Source organism: Eptatretus burgeri, chromosome 13 (genome assembly GCF_056783735.1).
Source record: "Eptatretus burgeri isolate ZD-2024b chromosome 13, Ebu_testis_v1, whole genome shotgun sequence".
Lineage (NCBI taxonomy): Eukaryota > Metazoa > Chordata > Myxini > Myxiniformes > Myxinidae > Eptatretus > Eptatretus burgeri.
In genome coordinates this window covers 43,485,805-43,508,411 of record NC_140973.1, presented here as the reverse complement: position 1 = coordinate 43,508,411, position 22,607 = coordinate 43,485,805, and the positions used below count along the sequence as shown (strand labels likewise).

The 22,607-nt window shown below is 41.5% G+C and overlaps 1 protein-coding gene across 3 annotated transcripts in view; it reads left to right on the top strand.

The window, feature by feature from the left end:
* Positions 1 to 22,607, top strand: part of PKHD1L1 (PKHD1 like 1) — a 314,599-nt gene that overhangs the window by 56,883 nt on the left and 235,109 nt on the right. For all 3 annotated transcript variants that reach the window (XR_015050730.1, XM_085852211.1, XM_085852212.1), the window contains exons 13-19: positions 4,303 to 4,395; positions 6,762 to 7,024; positions 7,461 to 7,552; positions 7,782 to 7,941; positions 8,182 to 8,326; positions 13,420 to 13,563; positions 18,738 to 18,895. Coding sequence is in view for 2 of the 3 variants with exons in the window: in XM_085852211.1 (XP_085708337.1) it covers positions 4,303 to 4,395; positions 6,762 to 7,024; positions 7,461 to 7,552; positions 7,782 to 7,941; positions 8,182 to 8,326; positions 13,420 to 13,563; positions 18,738 to 18,895 (1,055 nt within the window). In the remaining variant the exon portion in view is untranslated. The remainder of the gene's footprint in view (positions 1 to 4,302; positions 4,396 to 6,761; positions 7,025 to 7,460; positions 7,553 to 7,781; positions 7,942 to 8,181; positions 8,327 to 13,419; positions 13,564 to 18,737; positions 18,896 to 22,607) is intronic.

Here is a 22,607-nt window from a genome sequence, read left to right as displayed (position 1 = left end):
AACTTTGCACACATTGATTGGGAAATATTTGCCCATTCTTCTGTACAAAACTGTTCAAGCTCAGACAAGTTGCATGAAGAGCGTTGATGGACTTGGGATTTTTCTCCATCCATCTTCAGTCATGCCACAGAATTTCAATTGGATTTAGGTCAGGGCACTGACTGGGCCACTCCAGTGCAGCTTTAGTTGTGTGCTTCGGGTCATTGTCATGCTGAAAGGTGAACTTCCATCCCAATTTCAGCTTTTTTGCAGAGGGCAGCAGGTTTTCCTCTTGGATTTTTCTGTATTTTGCTCCATCAATTTTCCATTCTATCCTAACAAGTGCCCCAGTCCCTACTGATGAGAAACATCCACATAGCATGATGCTGTCACCACCATGCTTTACAGTAGGGCTGGTGTTCTTTGGGTGATGTGTTGTGTTGGGTTTGCGCCAAACATAACATTCTGCATTTAGGCGAAAAAGTTCCATCTTGGTTTCGTCAGACAACAAAACCTTTTGCCACATGGCTTCAGAATCTCCAGAGTGGTTTTTTGCATACCTCAAATTGGACTCAAGGTGGGATTTTTTTGAGTAATGGCTTCATTCTTGCCACCCTACCATCCAGGCCAGACTTGTGGAATGCTTGTGATATTGTTCTCACATGCACACAGTGACCAGTCTTTGCCATAAATGTATGTAGTCTTTCAGAGTTGCCATTAGTGTCTTGGTGGCCTCTCTGATCAGTCTCCTCCTTGCTTGGTCATCCAGTTTGAAGGGACGGCCTGATCTAGGCAGGGTCTTGGTGGTACCATACGCCTTCCACATTTTTAATTGTCTTAACTGTGCTCCAAGGGATAGTCAAGGCCTTTAAAGCATTTTTATACCCATCCCCTGATCTGTCTCTCTCCACAACTTTATGTTGGAGGTCTTTTGAAAGCTCCTTGGTGCTCAAGGTTGAGTCTTTGCTGTGAAATGCACTACCCAGCAGAGGAAACTTACAGGAACAGCTGATTAACCTCCACCATCGAAGATGGACGGAGGTTACTGTTTTCACCCGTCTGTTTGTTTGTTTGTTTGTTTGTGAACAGTATTACGGAAAAAAACTCCTGGACGGATTTCGACGAAACTTGGTGAGGGGATTTGGTATGGTCCAAGGATCATGCCATTAGATTTTGGACTTGGTCCAAAGTCCAATATGGCCGCTATGGCGGCCATTTTGAAAAAATATTTTAATTTTTGTTTTTGCATTTCTGCATGTTTTAAGTGATTTCCAACCTCAAAAAAAAAAAAAAAATTAAAATAAATAAACAAAAAAAATTGTTCGAGAAAAAAAACCCAGAAATTTTGCAGCTTTTTTTTCAAAAAAATTTCGATTTTTTTTTTTTTTTTTGGCATTTCCACATACGCGTCAATCTAGTTTAGTTTATTCAATCGTGGTTCAGTAGTGTCTGATCCGTTTTGACCTACAATGAATAGGATATCAGGTTCACTTAAGTGACCCAGCAGTATTGGCGGCGGAGGTTTTGAACTCTACCGAGTGGTCCCCCTCTAGTTTTATTCTGAAATAATCAGAATCACTACAATTTAACACAGGTGGAGGCAAATTAACTTGGTGTGTGATTTTGAAGCTGATTTGTTGCACCTGAGCTAATTATCCTCACTGAAGGAGAAGGTTTTGCATGTTGGTCCGTTTGTTTGTTTGTCTGTTTGTCTGCACAGAACTTTTCCCTGTTGGATTGAGACGGAATTTTCACTACATGTGCGATTACTCATGTTGAATGTTTTAATCATAATTATGATGTCATAGGTCATGTGGTGTAGCAGCCATGTTGGAAATGCAGAAAAACTTTGGACCTTTGTTTTTCTGAAACCGCACAAAGGAAAAAATTGAAACTTGGCACATGGCAAGTACTCGTAATTAGAAATAAATGTGATTTTTTTGATGACGTCATAGATGCCTTCGTTATGATGTCATAATTGCCTATGTAGAATGCCACATCTGATCAGTATGAACATTTTAAATTGTCATCTAGGGATAAAATGGTCCACAGAAAAAAATTTGATGACGTCATCGGTCACGTGATTTGGCAGCCATATTGTTAAAAATAAAAATAACTTCAAAAATGTTCTTCTCTGAAGTGGCTGAACAAATTGAGGCAAAACTTTACAAGTCTGACCACCTATTCATGAGGAACAAAAGTTTCACACATATGATGTCATAGGTCACATGGTTTCACACATATGACGTTTCACACATATGATGTCATAGGCAGCCATATTGGATTTACCCTAAAACCTATAAAAAAAATCTTCGCTAGAACAGCTGGACAAATCGAGGGGAAACTTCGCACAAAGGTTCCCCAAGCCATGAATGTGCAAGTTTGTTAAGGAAAAATTGATCGGTCACATGGTTTGGCAGCCATATTGGATTGAAGAAAATTTTTAAATAATGTTTTCTCTGGAACCACTTAATCCATCCATCCATCGGGACCATACTTTGTGCAGAGCATTGGTGCTGCCTAAGCAGTTTCCTTGGCTATTGGGTACAATCCTGACAGGTCGCCACTCCAACACAGGATACCAGCAAGCTGGCACTCATTTTGCCGACCTCAGGAGGATGACAGGCAGAGTCAACCCCACCTGACAGGCAGAGTCAACCCCACCTGACAGGCAGAGTCAACCCCACCTGACAGGCAGAGTCAACCCCAATTCAACAGCCAAGGGAATTGGAACTCAGGATCCTGGGATCCCAAGCCCACCACCCTAACCCTTAAGCCATCACCAGAGGCAGAGATCAATCGACGTGAAACTTCACATTTATGATCTCGTTGTGATGGGGAATGCAATTTTTAAATTTCAAGTTAATCGGATGTATGGCCTGACAGCCAGAATTATTATTTTTTTTTAATCTGGGGTTTTAAAATTTATTTATTTTTGATAAAGGCTCACTCAAAAAAAGAAAACAAAATTCACTTGGAAGATGTGGGTTACGATGTGTAAATAAAGGTGGAAAAAGTCTGATTTAATGAAATTTAATTCCAGGCTATAAGTCAAGAAAAGGTGAAAATTTGAAAGGGGGTGTAGACTTTCTATAGGCACTGTGTATGTATGTTAAATACCCACTAACATCTCTCACCTTTGAATGGAGGGAATAACGAATTAGATCTCACCAAATCAATTAACCCAGGTGCCCTGGATTATATAAATAAATGGACTCCTCTTGTTGCCGAAGAAGCTCCATGAAGCAACCACAAAAGTCTACCAAGGTAACCCCTTTGATGTTTCAAACCCTCCCAGAGTTTCTCCACAGTTGTAAAGACGTTCACAAATAGTACACACATGAGAATCCCAATGCCACACTCCCCCTCAGCTGCCGGACCGGTTTCATCACTTATTGGTGAATCGTCGGCGACATCCATCCAGAAGATAAATAGAATGTCCTATACGATGGTCGTATGATGATAACATCCATCAAATCAAATTGCAAACCTGAACTTTTCTTTATAACTATCTTTTTAATGTAATTAACAATGCGTTATAATTGATATAATGTTTTGTTTTACTCCATATGTCTGCATAAAATGCTCCAACCACAATCGCTCTATCCTACTAAATTAAATAAGGCAATTCTCTGTATGTATGTTTGTATGTACATCTGAAAATCATAGAAAAACACAGGACTGGCCCGATCTCAACCAAATTTTGCACGTGTTGGTAGAACCCATAGTAACCCCCCCTCCCCCGCAATTGGGTGTGGGGAGGGAGGGGTGTGAGCCGACTTGGGAATGCTTCCCGAAGGGAGAAAGTGTTTCTTGTTCCTTGAAGATAGTCTGAAAATTTGTCGAGCTTAAAATGTAATTCATTTAGTGTTTGGAATTCTTTTATTTTGTAATCCTATGGAGGCTGACGAGAGGAGCCATGGCTCAGAGAAAATGCTTTTTAAAAGCCACCTAGAATTATCATGGATTTTATTCAATGAAGGTTGATGAGAGTATGTTAACCACCATATGGGAATTGAGGTGCCGCTGACATTCTGAGCGTTGGCCCTCCGGGCTACGTCAACGCAAAAGAGGTCTTCTGCTTTACTTTGTTTGCTCTTCTGCTCTGACAGTCACTAACAGACCCTCATTGACTTTCAGTTGCTAAGATCCCCATCGTCGGTCTCATCTGCCAATGCAAACCAACACTTGCCTTCACAAATACGAGTATTTCATTGAACATACATTCATAGTATTCAAAGTATGATGTCTACTATTGAATTCTTTCTTTTTTGAAGATCACATGTAACTTGGCTTCCCCTCCCCATATCTTTCCCTACCCAGGGCAAACATGCCGTGTTGTTGAAGTGAATGACAGCAATATCGTGTGTGAAACACCTGCTGCTTTGCAGGGATTGAACAGCACTCTGCATCCAGGTCTCCATCCCTTATCGACGCCCTTTCAGCACCGGTTCCATAGGAAATTCACCATTAATTAATAGAAGGTTTTTTTTTCCCCCTTGTCGTAGCTTTTATGTTGTCAGGTTACATTGTCATTTTGGGTTGCAGTGGATACTTTTCATTTCATTTCATCCCCTTGGGTTGTTTTACACTTCAGGCTTAGGATTGGATTGAAACTTACCATTGCAACCGTGATAATGAGTTGAAGTTGTAAGAGCGAAAGTGAATTAATTGTTTTCAATCCTAGGGCTTGGTATCAACACAAGAATAATGATCTTGATTATCATGGTATATTGTTGTTTTTATTTATTTTGTTGTGCATTTAGGAAATGTCAATTACGTGCTAATAACAGTCGCAATGATATCATTGGCTTTGAAGTGGTTGTCCAGCTAGAAAGATGACTTCCAAAAAAAAAAAAACAAGATGTCTTACATCCAGTATATATTACCTGGCTTCTCTCTCAGTATAATCGGCTTAATATCCCATTGAAAGAAGTTTATTCCTTTGAAGCAATGCCCTGCCTGCGCAGCTCAAGTATGAAAGCTAATAGTATTGTCAGCAATCAGACCCAGAGTAGACAGCTCACAGGTGAGTGCACCACCACTGAGTTGTCCTGTCAGCCCAATTCGGATGATTCGTATCTACACCTACTCGAGTGCAGCAAATCATTTCCTGATCATCTCCCTGAATATAAATTTCAATGTAATGCAAGCACTGAGGGTAGCATCAATACTGTTGAGACCAAAGGTGCAGTGTAGTCCCTGAGGGCCAATTGACTATCTCAGGGAAAGGTATTGCATGACCCCAATGGTCCCAAATGACCTACTCACTACAATTCAATCGCAGGAATGGTTAATAAGTAGATCAGCCATGATGCAATAGCAGTTCTTCACAGTTTAGTCCAGTTAACAAACAATATAAATCTCTTTATCAAACTATGCTCATGCTACAATTCCAGCAATAAATGATACCTCATTTAATTGTCAATCAAAATCAAATAACCAATTTTTATCCTTTGAGGACTTGCATTTCAATTAATTGTTGAACAAAGCACTTTCAGAACCATACAGATTGTTTGCTACAATGTATTATAATCTTTTTTTATGTAATTATATTATCACTTATTATTTATTACTATTATTATATTATTAATTACTTATGACTTATTATTATATAATGTATTATAATAATATAATGCCACATGTACATGTATGTACATGTATTATAATCTTTCCATTGCATATAATCACAAAATTAGGAAGTAAGTTCATATGCAGAGGTTCCTAAATAGAGACAACACAAAAATGAGTTCGTATTATGGCGCTCTGTTTTTTTCTCCATAGCTTTTGTCCACAATAAGTAGGTTATAAATATGAATGCTGAAAGGACGAGGGGAGGGAATGGGCGATGTTTAGCTCACATTTTCTCCATTGTGATGTATTGCAATTCTTGGAATCGGACAGCACTCGATAATAGAGGAGCTGCTGTTCGCATGTCACAGGCTGCACATGTACATGCCACAAGTTATTGGCAAGATTGTCACTCTCAGTAGCAGCTTCACCTGGATTCCATCCCAGCACAACTCGCTCACGTCCCTGGCTTCAAGTGGATGCATTGATTCCACTTTGCTTTGGCTGGTCTCATCATCCCTGTCCTTGTCCTCTCTACCGGGCTCTCCATCCTTTATTGTCCCAATCACCAGGCCTCTGCGTCCTGCTGTCCATGGTTCTCATATTCTCTGTGGTTCTTGTAAAGATTCCAACTCCCCCGTGAACATGTCTTTGCATCTTGACCAGTATTTTTTGACCACATGAGGTCCTCATCTCATAACTTCTGGCATCGCAAACCCTTTGTGGGCAGTGGCCAGGTGTGTTACGGTTTTACCTGCACTCTGGAATGTGTAAGATCTGGCCCCAGCATGTTGGATCTTGAGGAAATAATTAATCTTTGGTGTCCTCTTATGACGTAATGCTTTAATGCTCTGTCCATCCTTCGAGCCAAATGTAAAGTCCCTTCGCTAAATTAACATAGTGATTCAGATGAAAGATGATGGACAGAAGATGCAAACCTCATGAAAAACACTTTGTACTCGAATGAACATTTGTTGTGGTTCACTAGCAGCAATTACAATTCCTTAATTTATGGCACCTTAATGATTCGTCCAGCAGAGCAAAGTTTGAAAAGCATTAAAAAAACAAAAATCCCCAAATGATTAGGCATACATTACATAAATGCACGTTCCAAAGTGAGATCATAAAGAAACGCATCACATTTTATCGTGCTATATTCCCCCAGTTCAAAAGTGTATTGAGGTTAAAGTAAAAATGTTCTGCTTTAACAGGTGGTCGAGGCTTGCTTCTGGAAGTGTGGAACGATTCAAAGCCATTTAAACTCGAAAGTGCCACGATGTTCGACTCTGCCACGCCTGGCTATGATTCTGGTTGGGTTGGACAGGCCTCGATGCGGTGGCCAAACAAGCATCTTTTCACAGCCCGCTTCACTGGGTTTTTTGTTCCACCATTGTCACAATTCTACACCTTCTACATTCGTGGAGACGATAAATTTCTGTTGTTCATGAGTACCAGTGGACGCCCAGAGGACAAGGTGCTGTTTGTAAGGGAGAATGAACCTTTCATCAGATATGTGACGGCATTATGCACACACACACACACCACTCATGTTGAATGAAAAGCTATCCTCGGTGTGATTCTTGATGTCGCTTCTTTTATGGCCAACAATGGTGGAGAACACTTGACATTGGTCAGTGCTAATGACACCTCGCAGGGATGAAAGAATTCCAAATAGGAAACTCGATCTTGCTCTGCCAAGCAGATAGACTGTGTTGCTGCACTTGTTTGTTGTCGAGGTTACGATGAGATGTAACGAGTGGTGCAAACGAAGTTGAGACGATGATCAGCCAAAAGGAAAGAAAAACATCGAAGAATCGGGATGATAGTGCGATCTGCAGCCAACTGCCATTTTAATTTGACCTTATGAGGAATGGACAACACAGGAGCTGATTCATACTATTGTCCTGCAGGTGAAGGTCGCTTGGAGCAACAGAGTAAGAAGAAGCTATTTTACATCTTCTTCACAGAAGTCTGTGCCAGTTTTGATGACCGCTGGAAAACCGTGAGCCCTACTTTCCTGTTCGAGTCTTTATCATCAATGAATCATCAATTGTTATGACTTCAGCTATTTATCAATAATTGTTATAACGACCGCAGTTGGGGAAAAGTGTTATGGATTTATTTGTCATGTACTAATGTCCTCGTAAAAGTACATCATCTCCGAACACCATTCTCGTAACTTGTGCGGTTTGTCGTCTCTTTATTCTCTTGTGCCTTGTGATCTCACGCAGGTATTATTTGGAGCTTCTCTTCCAGCAGTATAGAGGTAATGCATTTGTGGATATGGCTGTGGCCTGGCCGAACACCAGTTTCACCAGCCAGCAGACGAATGACGCAGTGAATGAGGAGCAGTGGCTCATAACTGCATTATCCAAGCTACCAGAAATCCAGGTAATCTTTTCATATCCTGTTACTCTCCTCGTACTGAATCTGCACATTCCCTCACTTCCTCTAATCTTTTCACTTCTGGCCCTATTTCATTCACTGTTTATCTCCTCGTATTCCTGTTCTGTTGCTCTTGCCCGTTTATTATCTCTCCAATGCATGTTATATTGCCATGCTGTGCTGTTGATATTTCTTTGAATGCTTCCTTTATTTCATGTCATCGTTTTCCATCTCGCATCACAACAGCGCGTGAGCCTTCGGGGTTGGCCGACTGAACCGTTTAAGGTCATTCACGAAGAGCAGGAATTGACTGTGAAGAATTCCTGCCACCAAGAGCCATTTACGTGCTCTGAACACACTTACCGGCTGCAGTACGCATCAGCACGCACAGGCAGGACAAGCATTCCAACAACACACCTGTGTTACAGCAAAATATCCTGGTTGCATCAAAACTTGCTTGTTATTACAATATATCTGTGAACGGTCTGTAAGATGTAGGCTGGTTTTCTTGCTTGCATTCACTTGGGGAAAATTCAACATGTACTCTATCGCAACAACATGAAACCATGATCAGATTCCACATTACTATTCAATAATTGTTTCCCTTCTGTAACATGACTCATCTCTGATCTCCAGCCAGTCATTTCTGGTCGCTACAGTCACTAAATCATCGTGGTAGGATGACAGATGCTGAAAGAGTAGTTCATTGACCATAGAATTTGGTCTTGCCATGGCTGAGTGCTTTGCAATTCGCTAGTCACTCGAACTTGCACTCGTCGTACTCGTACATTTATTACAAATGCCCGCTTCTATGTCAGGGTTGGATATTTTAGCATGTACAGGAGAAAGATACACAATGGAAGTCATGCCCCCAGCTTAATATTACAAAGTTTCTTCCCTAAAGTTGGTGAATTATAAAGTTGAAGTGCTCAATGACAAGGCTGACTGAATAAATTGAATTTTTATAAAAGTTAATTTTGTTGCCACCTTTTCATCCAATTTCAATTATATCATGGGGAACTGTAATTTGATGTTGAGAAAGGTTACGTATATATATATATATATATATATATATATATATATATATATATATATATATATATATATATATATATATATATATATATATATATATATATATATATATATATATATATATTGGTCTCAGTTTAACAAAAAGTTTTGTGACATTTCTCGGACAATCTACATAATAGTTACTCTGAAGACCGACTGCTTTTCTTCTGCTTTCACTCTTGTCAGTCTCACACAAGTTTCTTTTTTTATGCTTTATTACCTCCACCACCGAAGGTGAAGGAGGTTATGTTTTCACCCCTTTCTGTTGGGTCACCAAAATAGGTGACCATTATTATCAGTAATTCTGTCTGTTTGTTTGGATGTTTGTTTGGATGTTTGTTCGGTTGTCATCAGCATAATTGGTAGTAAACGTGGGCGGATTTTGACCAAACTCGGGTGGTCGGTACATCTTATGACCTAGTGCTTTGGAAATTGTGATGGTTGCTAGGGACGCTTCGGTTCCCTAGCAACAGCCGAAAAACCTTCAAAATCGGTACCATTCACGCGAAATCAATTCCGAAAGCCATTATCCCATGTAGGGTTATGAAATTTGGCAGGAATGATCTACAGGTGATGCTCTATCAATATATTCCGGTTTTTGTGATATATGGAATACTTTACCTGCAGCGCACCCTACAATTCGGGTATGCGCAAAAATTGGCGAAAATTGAAGGCCCCCAAGCAATTAGGTGAGTGCACCAATACAAATGAAACTTTACAGGTTCATGGTACTCAATGAGTACTACAACTTTGCCTCAGGACATATTGACCGATTTCGCTTAGGTCAGGGGTCAAAGGTCAATTAGTGCAAAAATCGATAATATGCGAGAGCTGGAGGTGCCTTCGCGCCAAATGCTACTCCTCCTAGGGTTATGGTCGGATGGTCATGAAAATTCACACTAATTGTCTGGAATCCATTGTGCACAAACGATCAAGCCGGTTTTTCAATTTAGATCTTTGTTCACCCACAGCACCCCCTCGAACTTTGGGGATTTCCGATTTCAAACCGCATTTTCGGTATTTTCATTCAAATGGATTCCGAGTATTTATCAGTAGATGGAACTCGATGAGATTTGATATGCATAATCTTAAGGTGATTCCCTATCCGCTACATGACATCAATTTTGCTCTATATCTTATAGTTTCCATGCTCGGAGACCCATCGCCGCCTACCGGCTTGTCTCTTAGTTTGCTTGTTTGTGTACGGGATATCTCAAAAAGTTGTGGACAGACAAAAGTTGTGGATGAAATTTTGTGGACAGGTTCGGTGTGTGACAAGGATGAACTGATTAGATTTTGGTGAATATCCGGATCCGGATCCGGATCTGATAATTTTTTTAAAGTGATTCTTCAACATTGAGAGATTGGGCCAAAAATGATATATAGCACGATAACTCAAAAAGTTGTGGAAGGATTCGGATGAAACTTGGTGGACACAGGTGGGTGACAAGGATGAATTCATTCGATTTTGGTGAAGATCCGGATCTGGATCTGGATACAAGAGTTATTTAAATTTTAAAGTGATACTTCACCATTGAGAGCTGGGGCCAAAAACAATATAGTACTGTATAGCATGATGTTTCAAAAATGTATTGGACCCGATAAGTTCTCGTGGATCCGGCATTACATGGCGGAGGTATTCACTCCACCGAGTGCCCTTCTAGTTTGTTTAGTGAATACAATGTAAAATACATTGCCTGTTCATGTAATGCAACATAAATGGTTAAAATGCATTATTAATGTAAAACTATCCACCTAAACTACAACACCACCACCACCAACAACAACAACAACATCAACAAGAAAAACCTATCTCTGTTGGAAAGCAATATTTGTAGAGAGGTTTTTTTTATCATCAGGATGTCTTTTGTAATTCATATATTTGTCACGGGGAACGTGGGATGTTTTGCTTCTCAGGTATATTGGTGGATTGGAATATGGGCAGGTTGGTAAAAGTCAAATTTCAACAGTATTAGATGCCTTTTATATACACGCTAATAGACTTCAATCCATATATTTATGTCTTCTTTAAGCCTCGCGGCATTTCACCAGAGTTGTATAACTTCTGATTATTTCTCCAAACAAGTTGATGCTTCCCATTTCTATCAAAGGTATTGCAACAAGCACATTATCACTAGGATTTTCTGAACAGACTTTCAGAAATAGTGTATATCTTTTATATGGAGTCGAGGCTCGTGGAGGAGCCAGAACTAGGACATAACAGTACGAAAAGAAACAGAAAAGATCATGTGTTTGGATGGGGGAATGACCTGAGATGGTAGTGAACAGCTGTCTTGAATCCCTGAAGGGAGGATTGTGATTGAACAGACTGAAGAAGTTGGCTCCGTAGGTGAGAGAAAAGAGGAATCGATGAGTGGAAGTGAGCAGTGAGTCTGGATTCTGCGAGTTTCACCAGTATTGGGTTAGTGGTTGACTGTACCAACCCTGCAGAAACCTGGGGGGTGGGGTGGGGGAAGACAGAGCACAGAAAGGGCAGAGGGTACAAGACCAGAAAGGTAGTAGAAGAAGGCAGTGAGACCACCAACCTGTCTGTGATGTGAAACTGATAGGCCCAGAGACTCACCTTCATTGCGGGAGATCTCAAATTATCATGAAGGCCCTGGTTTCCATGGCGTCAAGCTGAACAAGGTATGAGGCAGGGGCATCACCCCATCGGGGGACAGAAACACTCCATCAGGCTCCTTAGGAAGGCCTTATAAGTAGATAAAACTTCAGATGTGCTAAGTAAAATCTTTGCATGATGGAGAATGCCCAGTTTGGAGACTGGCTTTGCAGGCGAACTTAGATATGTGGTTTGCTCAAAAATATCATGGCTGATGGTGAGGCCAAAAAACCTCCATGACTGAACTTCTTCAAGAGGTTTTTGAGGAAGTAGATGGGAAGGTTCACCAGACAGTCTTTTCAGAGAGACAGAGTGAGGGTGTGAGATTTGTCAGGATTGAAAGACATATTCCAAGTGTTGGACCAGCTCATGACTCTATGAAGGTCTGCAGAGAGGCAATGTCTGCAGAGATCTGCCGATCTGAAGGATGAGAGATGCTATGGCAGAGGGTGGAGTCATCGGCAAAGAGATGAAGAGGAATTTTCAGAGAGTCAGAAAAATAGTTGATGATGAGGAACCCAAGACATTGATTCTAGGCCCAAGACATTGGTTTGGAGCACTTCAGCTTTAACAGGGAGAGGAGATGAGAGGATCCCATTGAGAGCCATGTTATGAGAATGGTGATGTTAAAATGGAGCTATGAGAGAATGGAGGAAGTTGGTAAGCCATGAGAGGAGGTGGCCTTGGATGCCAGAGGCAGAGAGTTTGGAGAGCAGGGCGGAGTGCCACTCACTGCCAGACTGCATCAAACAATATGTCTCGAGAGATGGCCCTGATCTCGTGTCTGAGACCGAGAGTGACCCAGACTGTATCTGAACCGATGGTCTGAGATCAGGCCATTTGATAAAATAGAAAATGTTGAAGTGGACAAGGATTTGTTGGCCAAATTAATGTCGTTAACAAAGATAAAACAAGTTCAATTTTGTTATCAAAACAAAAACTCAACAAATGGAGGATATTGTCCATGGAATAACAATTCATTAGATCAGGTATTATATGAATGGAAAGCATTACTTCAAAAGACTCAGAAACTTGTGTCTATGGGCAAGACTTGAGAGTGAGACATATGTAATACACTGCTATAAATTATTTATGAACGAGCAAAAGTATCCGTCCCCAGTCATGGGGAAGGTTTAAGCTAATATGTCAATTTAAATTATTTCATGGACTTTAAAAAGGTTATTTGTGTTGCACTCTGGGTTTCACTCAAAGCCAAAGGTCTGAACTACTCATACTGTCCACCGCAAAATGGTGGTGAAACATTGGGCGGCAGAGGTGGGATTTGTCGAAAAAGAAGGCAAAACATAGCTATTTTAAATTGTGTGTTAATCCATTAAGATGTTTATTAAATCTTCTTTAATCCAGATGTTCATGTGGATTTTAAAGATTACTGGAAGGGACAGTGAAGTGACTGACGATACTGCATCAAGAAAAGTGAAATAAAAAATTCAAAATAACCAATCAGCACCTTTCCAAATGCAGCGTGGGAAGCGGTCGCTGTAAACGGTAGACAGACAAATGCATGGATAGACACCACAGATATATATATATATATATATATATATATATATATATATATATATATATATATATATATATCAGATCAAGACCAATATAGCACTTGTAGCTCAGTTTCTTTGAGATTCATGATTAAATCACAAAATGCAAGTTCCATATTTATTTGTGTTTCAGTCAATGTGGAGTCAATTTTTTTTATTTTCAGTCAATTTTTAAGTTTCACTCATTCAGTGGAGTGGCTTGTTATTTCTCCTGTATCATGTACCTAGGCTTGCTCCCAGCTGATGCTAGTGCCCAGCAAGTACAGGCTGCAATATCTGCTTTGCCTGGGATTCATACTGCAGAGGTTCTTGTTAAACGACAAGCCCTCCCCTCTGGATTCCTCTATCAAGTGACATTTATTTCCAAACTTGGTGAGCTTGGTAAACTACATGTGGTTGTCTTTAAACTTTCTAGTCAAGCTCTGAAGTTATTTATTTATCCAGTTGTGCAAGCAACGATGGTCAGGAAGCAATTACAGTGCCTTCAGAAAGTATTCACACCCCTCGACTTTTGTCACATTTTGTTGTGTTTTAGCCTGAATTTAAAAATGATTAAATCTAATTTTTTGTCACTGATCTTCACAAAATACCCCATAATGACAAAGTGAAACTATGTTTTCAGCAATTTTTCCAAATGTGTTGAGAATCAAACACGCAAATATCTAATTTACATAAGTATGCAGCCTCCTGAGTCAATACTTTGTAGAAGCGTCTTTGGCAGCGATTACAGCTTCGAATCTTCTTGGGTATGTCTGTATCAACTTTGCACATTTGGATTTGGGGATTTCCTCCAATTCCTCCTTGCAGATTTGCTCAAGCTCTGTCAAGTTGGATTGGGAGTGTCGGTGAATAGCAGTCTTCAAGTCTTTCCACAGATTCTCAATGGGATTCAAGTCTGGGCCTTGGCTGGGCCACTCAAGGACTTTCACGTTCTTGTCAGAAGCCATTCTAGTGTTGCTTTAGCTGAATGCTTGGGGTCATTGTCTGGTTGGAATGTAAATCTTCACCACAGCCAAAGGTCTTTTGCACTCTGAAGCAGGTTCTCCCCATGGATTTGCCTTTATTTGGCTCCATTCATTGTTCCCTTTATCCTTACAAGTCTTTCAGTCCCTGCCGCTGAAAAGCATCCCCACAGCATGATGCTGCTACCACCATTCTTCACGGTCAGGGTGGTATTTGTTGAGTGATGAACTGTGCTTAGTTTCCGTGAGACGTAGCGCTTTGCATTCAGGTCAAAGATTTCCATTTTTGTCTCATCAGACAACAAATCTTTTGCCTCCTGCTCTCAGAATCTTTCGCGTACATTTTTGCAAACTCCAGGCATGCTGTGATGTGCCTTTTTCTCAGGAGTGGCTTCTGTCTAGCCACTCTCCCATAAAGCATAGATTTGTGAAATGCTGCAGAGACTGTTGTCTTTCCAGCAGGTTCTCCCATCTCAGCCATCTCTGTAGTTCTGTCAGAGTGGTCATTGGGTTCTTGGTCACCTTCCTGACCAAGGTCCTTCTTTCCTGGTTGCTCAGTTTCTGTGTCGGTTCTGTGTCGGTCCATGTTCTTTTCATTTCCTAATGATGGAGCTCACTGTGCTCTTGGGAACTTTCAACACTCTATAAATTTTTTTATACCCTTCCCCAGGTTATATCTCCAGGTTTTATCCTCACAATTCTATCTCAGAGTTCTATAGACAGTTCCTTGGATTTCCTCGTGGAGTTGCTGCTCTGGCATGCACTGTCACCTGTGGGACCTCATATACCTCAGAAAGGTGTGTTTCTTTCTAAATCATGTCCATTCGATTGAATTGGCCACAGGTGGACTCCAATGAAATTGTAGAGACATCTCAAGGATGATCAAAGGAAATTGTATGCACCTGAGCTCAATTTGGAGTGTCATATCAAAGGGGTTGATTACTGTTGTGGTTCTTTGAAGCAGGCACTCCCCCAAGCAATGGCAGACAACATATAGTGGTCCCAGACAGTTATTTCATTACTCTTCATTCAGTTAATCCTTCCATTATGTCTTGTGGGTATATGGAACAAGATGCGTTGCATAGGGCTTTTAGATACGAGGTCTTTAATTGCAATTGCTGTTCGTTCACCTATTCTATTTCACTTTACTTCACACACGACCTCTCCACCACATGCATGCATGTCTGCTACAGACTTGACAGTGACACTACCCGAGGAGTGTGATGAACATATGCGCACCATTTCCCCCATTCAAACCGCGTGCCATTCACCAATGGAAGTTTCACCTCAGACCCTCACCATGCTCACCACAATGCTCCAACCTTCACCATAATCACCACAATGCCGCCTAAAAATCCCCACAAAAACCTACGCTCGACCTCTTCACTACAAATACCTCCTCACCACAACCACTTCAACCGCTCCCAACACTTCAACGTCCTTACCACCAACACCATAGCGCTTTCCTCACCTCACTACAACTGCCAAAGCCACAGTTAGAGCTCTGTTGCGAGGCTAAGCCTGGGAGCTGGTGGGGTCATTTTTGGTTCTGGAGTCTGGCGGGGTGGGTCTACTTCTCAGGGTGGCGTCTGCGTGCCTATAAGAATGTTCATTTATGCCTACATGGCATTTTGATCTGGTCTTTGGCTCCTCCTTTGTCCAGGCATTATAAAATAGTGACAGGTCGCTGAGTCAGGCATCTACGAGCCAGAGGCAGTCACCGAATGAGAGCGACACTCACCAAGCCATTTCAGGCAGTCATCAAGCGAGAGCGACACTCATCGAGCCATTACAGTCAGTCACTGAGCTCGAGCCGAGCGAGGAGTCACCAAGTCATTGATGAGGAGTTGTCGGGTCATCACTGGGTCATCACAGGGTTATTTGGGCTCGGCTTCCGCTTTGTTCTGCAGCCAATACTCATAACCATTAACATTTACAGATTTTCTCATGTGCCACGTTAAGTTCTCCTCTCACTCTTTCTGTTTCTCCCATCTACTGTCTCGTCTCCTGTAGATGCAAGTTACGAAAAGAGCAATTACAGATACGAACTCCTTCACTCTTCTTCTTCTGCACCTCATCTGCATCACATTTGCCCCTCATTGGCACCTCCCACTCATACACCATAGACACCCCCAGTTTTCTTCCCGTCTCCCCCCTCCTAAGTGACTGGGAAGCCTAGGTCCATCAGCCATGCCAGGTATTGAAAGAAGCCAAAACCCCCTCAACTGCCTCTCCTCTTTCCTGCTCTCTCTTTTCCTCAGGTGTGTGTCTAATGGTACCTTGAATGTTTGCATAAGATAAGCATGTGTAAGTTCTTTATATTGCTTTAGCTCTGCCCTGTGTCTTCTCTGTTGTAAATAATTGCATTTCTTTTGTCACACCCCACAAATCCTTGCTTTCCCGACTGTACATATTGCTAAATAAAACCCTTTTGATTATTGTTCACATACTTTTCCTCACCCTTACAAATAAATTGTTTATGTTAAAAATGTACCCAGCTTTTCCTTCATTGGTCCAGCATCGTCCGCATGCTAGTTTAACCTGGAAGTTCTACCCCATTCATTTGTTCTTGTTAGCCAGTGCACACTCACTGTAATGCTCGACAGTAATCCGGGTGTGCACTGACGACACGAGACCTCCCTTGGTTCGGCCATCCTCCAGTAAGGTATCACGCGAGGTAGCGTAACCCTTGACAAGGATTGGCAGTGCTAATTGGTGTTCATGGTTGCTTCGCAACCCGCCAGTGCGCGGAGTTATCTGTGCCCGGCGGCTTCAGTACTGGGCTTTCGAGAGAGACCCGAGTGCTTCCCCTCGTGGCAGCCTCGAACCCCCGAGTCCGTAACAATACTTCTTGACTTAAGACTTGCAAATTTAAAATGCCTCTTTATTTCTGGTTAATTTGCATTTTTATTCCATACATTTACTTTAATGCATTGTGTACATATTCATGTAATTTTATGATGATTAATATTATTATTCTTTCTATACATACTTGTAGTATGTATACATTTGTAAGTTTGTTTTATTTTTGCAAACTTGATAAATCTCAGTCTGCAGGCCGCCTTGTTCACTGTTTGACGTACTTTATACAGTAAACCGAAATTAATGAAAAGGACATTGTGGGGTATAGTGGGGCAGATAACAGCAATTTTTGAGAGGAATCGTGCAAATGATGATACAAGCATCAAATTTGGCCCATTTGTTCTCCAGGGGATTCAAATCAAATCTGCCTGATTGGCCATTTGAAAATCCAAATTTTGAAAAATTTGAAAAAAAAATAAAAACTTCAAAAAAGTCAAGATCACGAATCGATGTTGGATGCTGGCTGAGATTGGTGAATGTTTCAGAAACATCATCAAAGACGTTCCAAGTCTGCCATGCAGTTTTCTTCCCTTTACCGCGGAAGGCAGACACGATGTCACATCCAGTGAACGCATGGAAGTATGGGATCCCTCGAGCTTTCTCAGGCCCTATTGCAGAAACTACCTCATGGACTGGAATCCATCGCACATTGGCTCCTTGGCCAAAGGCAATCCACATGTTCTCAAGACCTAGTTCCTGTAAGGATGGCAGTACAGATATTGCTATGACTAGTACGTCCGTGTCATTAGCCTTAATGATAATGGACTTGCTACCATCCCTCGTTGCATCCCTGGCGTGTACAAATATTCGAGTCTCAGCTTCTTCATGACAACATGGAGACACAGCATCCAGTGACTTCCTTGTGTTGCTAATGGCATCTTCTCCTTTTATGACAATGACTGTGCTTGTCGTCTGTGCTTCACACATCTTTTCTGCAAGGAAGTGAAACAGCTCAGTCTTGTTGCCGTCATCTCGAAGAAAGCTTCTCCAGTTATTTGGGGTCTTACTGGTTCCTGTCACTCTTCTTCTGATTCCTTGCCCCCTTTTCGACCTTCAGACTTGACTTCTTGTACACATCAAACACTACGTCCACCCTCTGGTACCTGGCACCATAGGATTCCACCTTTGGGATGATGTCTTCTTCAGCATAGTCATCAAATATCTTTGACGTGCATGGAGGGAGGGCATTGATAAGTGCTGAGCCATCAATGATGACTGCATCTTCCCTTGGTTCTCTGTCTGGGATGTTCACTTGCGCTTCAAGAATTTCAGCCAGCTGTGACTTCAAATATTTTTGAATTTTTTTTTGAATTTTTCAAAATTCGGATTTTCAAATGGCCAATCGGGCAGATTTGATCAGAAACCCCTGCGGAACAGAAATGCCAAATTTGATGCTTGTATCATAATTTGCACGATTTTTCTACTATCTACTACACCAGTATAATGCCTTCCTGTCCTACAAAAAAATTCCACTGACACAATGGAGTATAATGTGTAGATCAGTGCCAAAAAAAATCTTAATGCAATCCATTTTAAATTCAGGCTGTAACACAACAAAATGTGAAAAAGTTAAGGGGGTGTGAATACTTTCTGAAGGCTCTGTATGTTTATTTATGGGGTTAGTTGAGTACAGAAGCTGTCTAGTAATGGGCAGAATTATTAATATAAGGTTTTGAGCACAACTTTATGTTGTTCTACTCTATGGATCACATCCCTCTCTAGGAGATTATGACTTGCTCAGCTACGAGGTCGCTCCGCAGAGTAACCTGACTCTGCATGTAACCGAGACGAAGAAAGGTGTCCCCTCTTTGGAATTTTTTTCTCTATGCTGGGATGGTCGCCTGTCCACACCTCTTCCAGCTAGGGCTACAGCAAATCAGGTGGGTACACTTTTCTGTTGTTTCATATGACTGTTGTGACTACATAATGAGGCTTTTATGTGTCAGGTATATATTGTGCAATTTGTAATCATGTACTTTGCCTCAACCTCAGCATAGCTTTCCAGGCAGCTAAACATCCAATGAGACCACTGCTCTAATGTGTATCTTACTGTTGACAACCACACTTTCAGTGAAGGCATTCACAAAACCTCGAATGGATCACCGTCTATCACTGAGAGAACATACCCTGAGGTATTTAACATCACCTTTTGTGAGTTTTGGCTTTCTTCCTCGACCGCCTCTCTTGTCAACAGTACCAGTTTTGTGTATACTCCTCAGAGTCTTACACACAGCTCCTGCTGAAACATGAAGTCAAGCTGCAATCTGCCACATGGAATAGCATTCACCAGCTTATACTTTGATTTATATCAGCTTATCATGCGATATATCCTTCCCAAGAGCCATTGTATTCTCCACACCACAATGGTATCACCACTTATGCTTTTATAGTTCTTCTGCAGGGCTTACAGGATGGCCGAGAGGGATGCACATTTGCCTCGAAGCTCTCGAGCCTGGGTTTGAATCCTGGCCCAGCAATAAACTGTCATCCCAGTGTTTCACAGGCAGGGTGAATCATCAGCGTGTGTGCGCTGTCCCTCAGATGGACGTTAAATGGGAGTCCCATCCAGGGGTGGATCCAGGATTTTAGGTTAGGGGGTGCAAAAAATTTACATTGTACTGTAAAATATAATTTTGCTGAGCAGAGCGAGGGGAACATTTTTTGCGGGTGTTTCTTTTTGTCATAAATTACTCGTATGTGTTCCTTAATATGCTTTGAGTTTAGCCATGGACATCGTATCAGGGGAGGCACAAAGCACCCCTCCCTTTATGTTGGAAGTTTCTCAGTATGCAACTTTAACACAGGGATTGAAAATTCGTTTCTCAGCTTCTAACAGATGAAATTGGCTTCAAATTTCAGAAGTAAATCCTTTGTACATCGAGGTAATATGTTCCAAATTTCAGCAACGTCCATTTCCACATTCTTGACTTTTTAAGGAAAACCCTCTAAATTCACATTGGTGTCTGTCTGTCAGTCTGTCCGTCCGCCCATCCACCTGAAATGTGTTGGCACTCACATATCAAAGGCTATACATTGAAACGAGCTGAAACTTGGAATATACATTGGACAATACGTCTAATTCATAACTTTTGAAACAAATTCTATCGAAGTGCCATAGTTTTTTCTTTTTTGCTTGTTTTTGCTTATATTCAACTTTCCATGCATCATCCATAAATAACTGTCAGAATCATCATGCAATTCTGCATGGGCAGCAATATCTATCATTTATGGATATGCATTAGTAGATCAATTTGTTTGTGCATTAAATAAGTCGTCTACAATTGTACGTATTCATTACCACGCACTCACGAAGCGGGACAGGGTTAAGCAATCGTTAGCGTACGTACGTATGCCGTACATCGTACGTCTTACGTGTCTGCATTTTGTGAGATCGAAAACTGCACAGCAGAGGAAATTGAAACTTTACCACATGTTACATGACCATGTGATATTGCGGTTCATCTTTTGAGGTCAACATAGGCTAAAGGTCTTTCAGTTTTCTCTCTATCGAGTGCAACCTGTGGCTGCTGGTTGCATCATTGGTTGGGACGCGGCTATGCCACTGATGCAGTGTTCCCCTTACCAGTACACTGGTACTCATTTTGCCGACCTCGGAAGGATGACAGGCTGAGTCAACCTCCTGGTGTATTAATTCAGCGGCCAACGTGAGCTCCTGACCACATACAAAGCTTATGTCCGCAGCCTGATGGAGTACTGCTCTCCCATCAGGGCTGGTGCTCCTACCTCTTGCCTTTCTCGGCTTCACGCTGTGGAAACCAAGGCATTTAGGATCATTGGTATCTCCCGCAGTGAGCCTGAGTCTTTGGCCTCTCATTCTCTCACAGCAGGCAGGTTTATGGTCTTTCTGTCTTCTCCTGTATCCTCTCCAGTCTCGCCCCCCTTGTCTGCAATATGTCCTCCCCCATATTTCCGCAGGGCACTCAAGGTCCACCAACAACCCCCTTCTGGTAAAACTACCAAAATCATGAATCACTGCTCACTTTCACTCTTTCATTCTTCTTTTTTCCAGACTTTGGAATAAACTTCCACACTCTGTTCAATCCCATTCTTCCCTCCAGGTCTTCAAAACAGCTGTTCACCACCACCTCTTATCTTCCCCAATCCAAAACCACGATCTTTTCTACCCCCGTTAATCCACCCCAAACCCACCTCCTTCAAATTACCTGCTTTCCTTCCCAAAAGTTCCCTGTCATGTAAGGTCCTGAAAGTCCCTGTAATGTCCATCTTGTATACCCCGTGTTCCCCAACCCATCCCTCTCCCTTCCACAGATCTCCTAATGTCTCTGTACCCCACTGTTTTGTCTTTCCCTTTCCCGCCCCTCTTGTCTCCTGCTCTCCTTGCTGTGTGTTGTGTGTTAGCTCTCATACGAGCCTCGACAATGGATACAAAATACAACAGAAGCCAATTTTCTAAAATTGTCAATTTTCATCCGATTGACTGGATATTTGAACAGGATTTTCATATCAGGTCATTAAATTCAACCATCCATTATTTTTGAGGTCAACATCGGCCAAAAGGTCAACATAGGCCAAATTTCTAAAATTGGCAATTTTCATCCGATTGACTAGATATTTGAACAGGATTTTCATATCAGGTCATTAAATTCAACCACGAAATATTTTTGAGGTCAACATCGGCTGTATTTATAAAATTGTTAATTTTCATCCGATTGACTTGAAATTTGAACAGGATTTGCACATGGCTTGTGGAAAATGCCAGATGATAGAAAATAAGGCACATTCAAAAAATCTCGTGTGCATGCTGTACTACCCTTGTGTTCTCAGGAGGAACCAAGTCATGCTCTGGGAAAGTTCATATAAAGGGGCACCCTACATATATAGGTTAAAACCTGTCAGTACATAATGTTTTTTTTGTTCCTTGAACATGAAAACACATAAGATAATGTGCATGTGTGTGATTAGTTTGTTAAAAAAAATTGGAGCCCATTATATGAACTTTTCTAGAGCATAACTTGGTTCCTCCTGAGAACACAAGGGTAGTACAGCATGCACACAAGATTTTTTGAATGTGTCTTATTTTCTATCGTCTGGCATTTTCCACAAGCTGTGGAATGCCCTTCTTTTCAATAGTTTCCAACATGGCACATATCATATAAATGGGCCTTTTCTATGCCTCTGGCGTTTTTTCCAAGTATGATAGTCGCATGTCAAATGTGATTTGAGGTCAACAACAGCATCATTGCAATTTTGGAAAGGTTCACTTATCAATTTGTTTGGGCGGCATTGTGCAGTGTCTGAGAAAAGACGACAGGCAAGGCAATAAAGACCATCATATAAATAAATATAATATGACTTTTTACAGCCATTTTCCCCTGCTGTGCAGGGGTTTGGCTTTTTCTTGAGGCAATGTTTTTTTTTTATGGCCGGATGCCCTTCCTGACGCCAACCCTGGTCGCCTCCTACGACACACAGGGATATGGTACACCTATTCTAACCGGGGCATACACCGGGACCAGTACACTGGCACTCATTTCGCCGACCTCGGAAGGATGACAGGCTGAGTCAACCCCCTGGTGTTAATTCAGCAGCCAACGGGGCTTGAACTCAGGA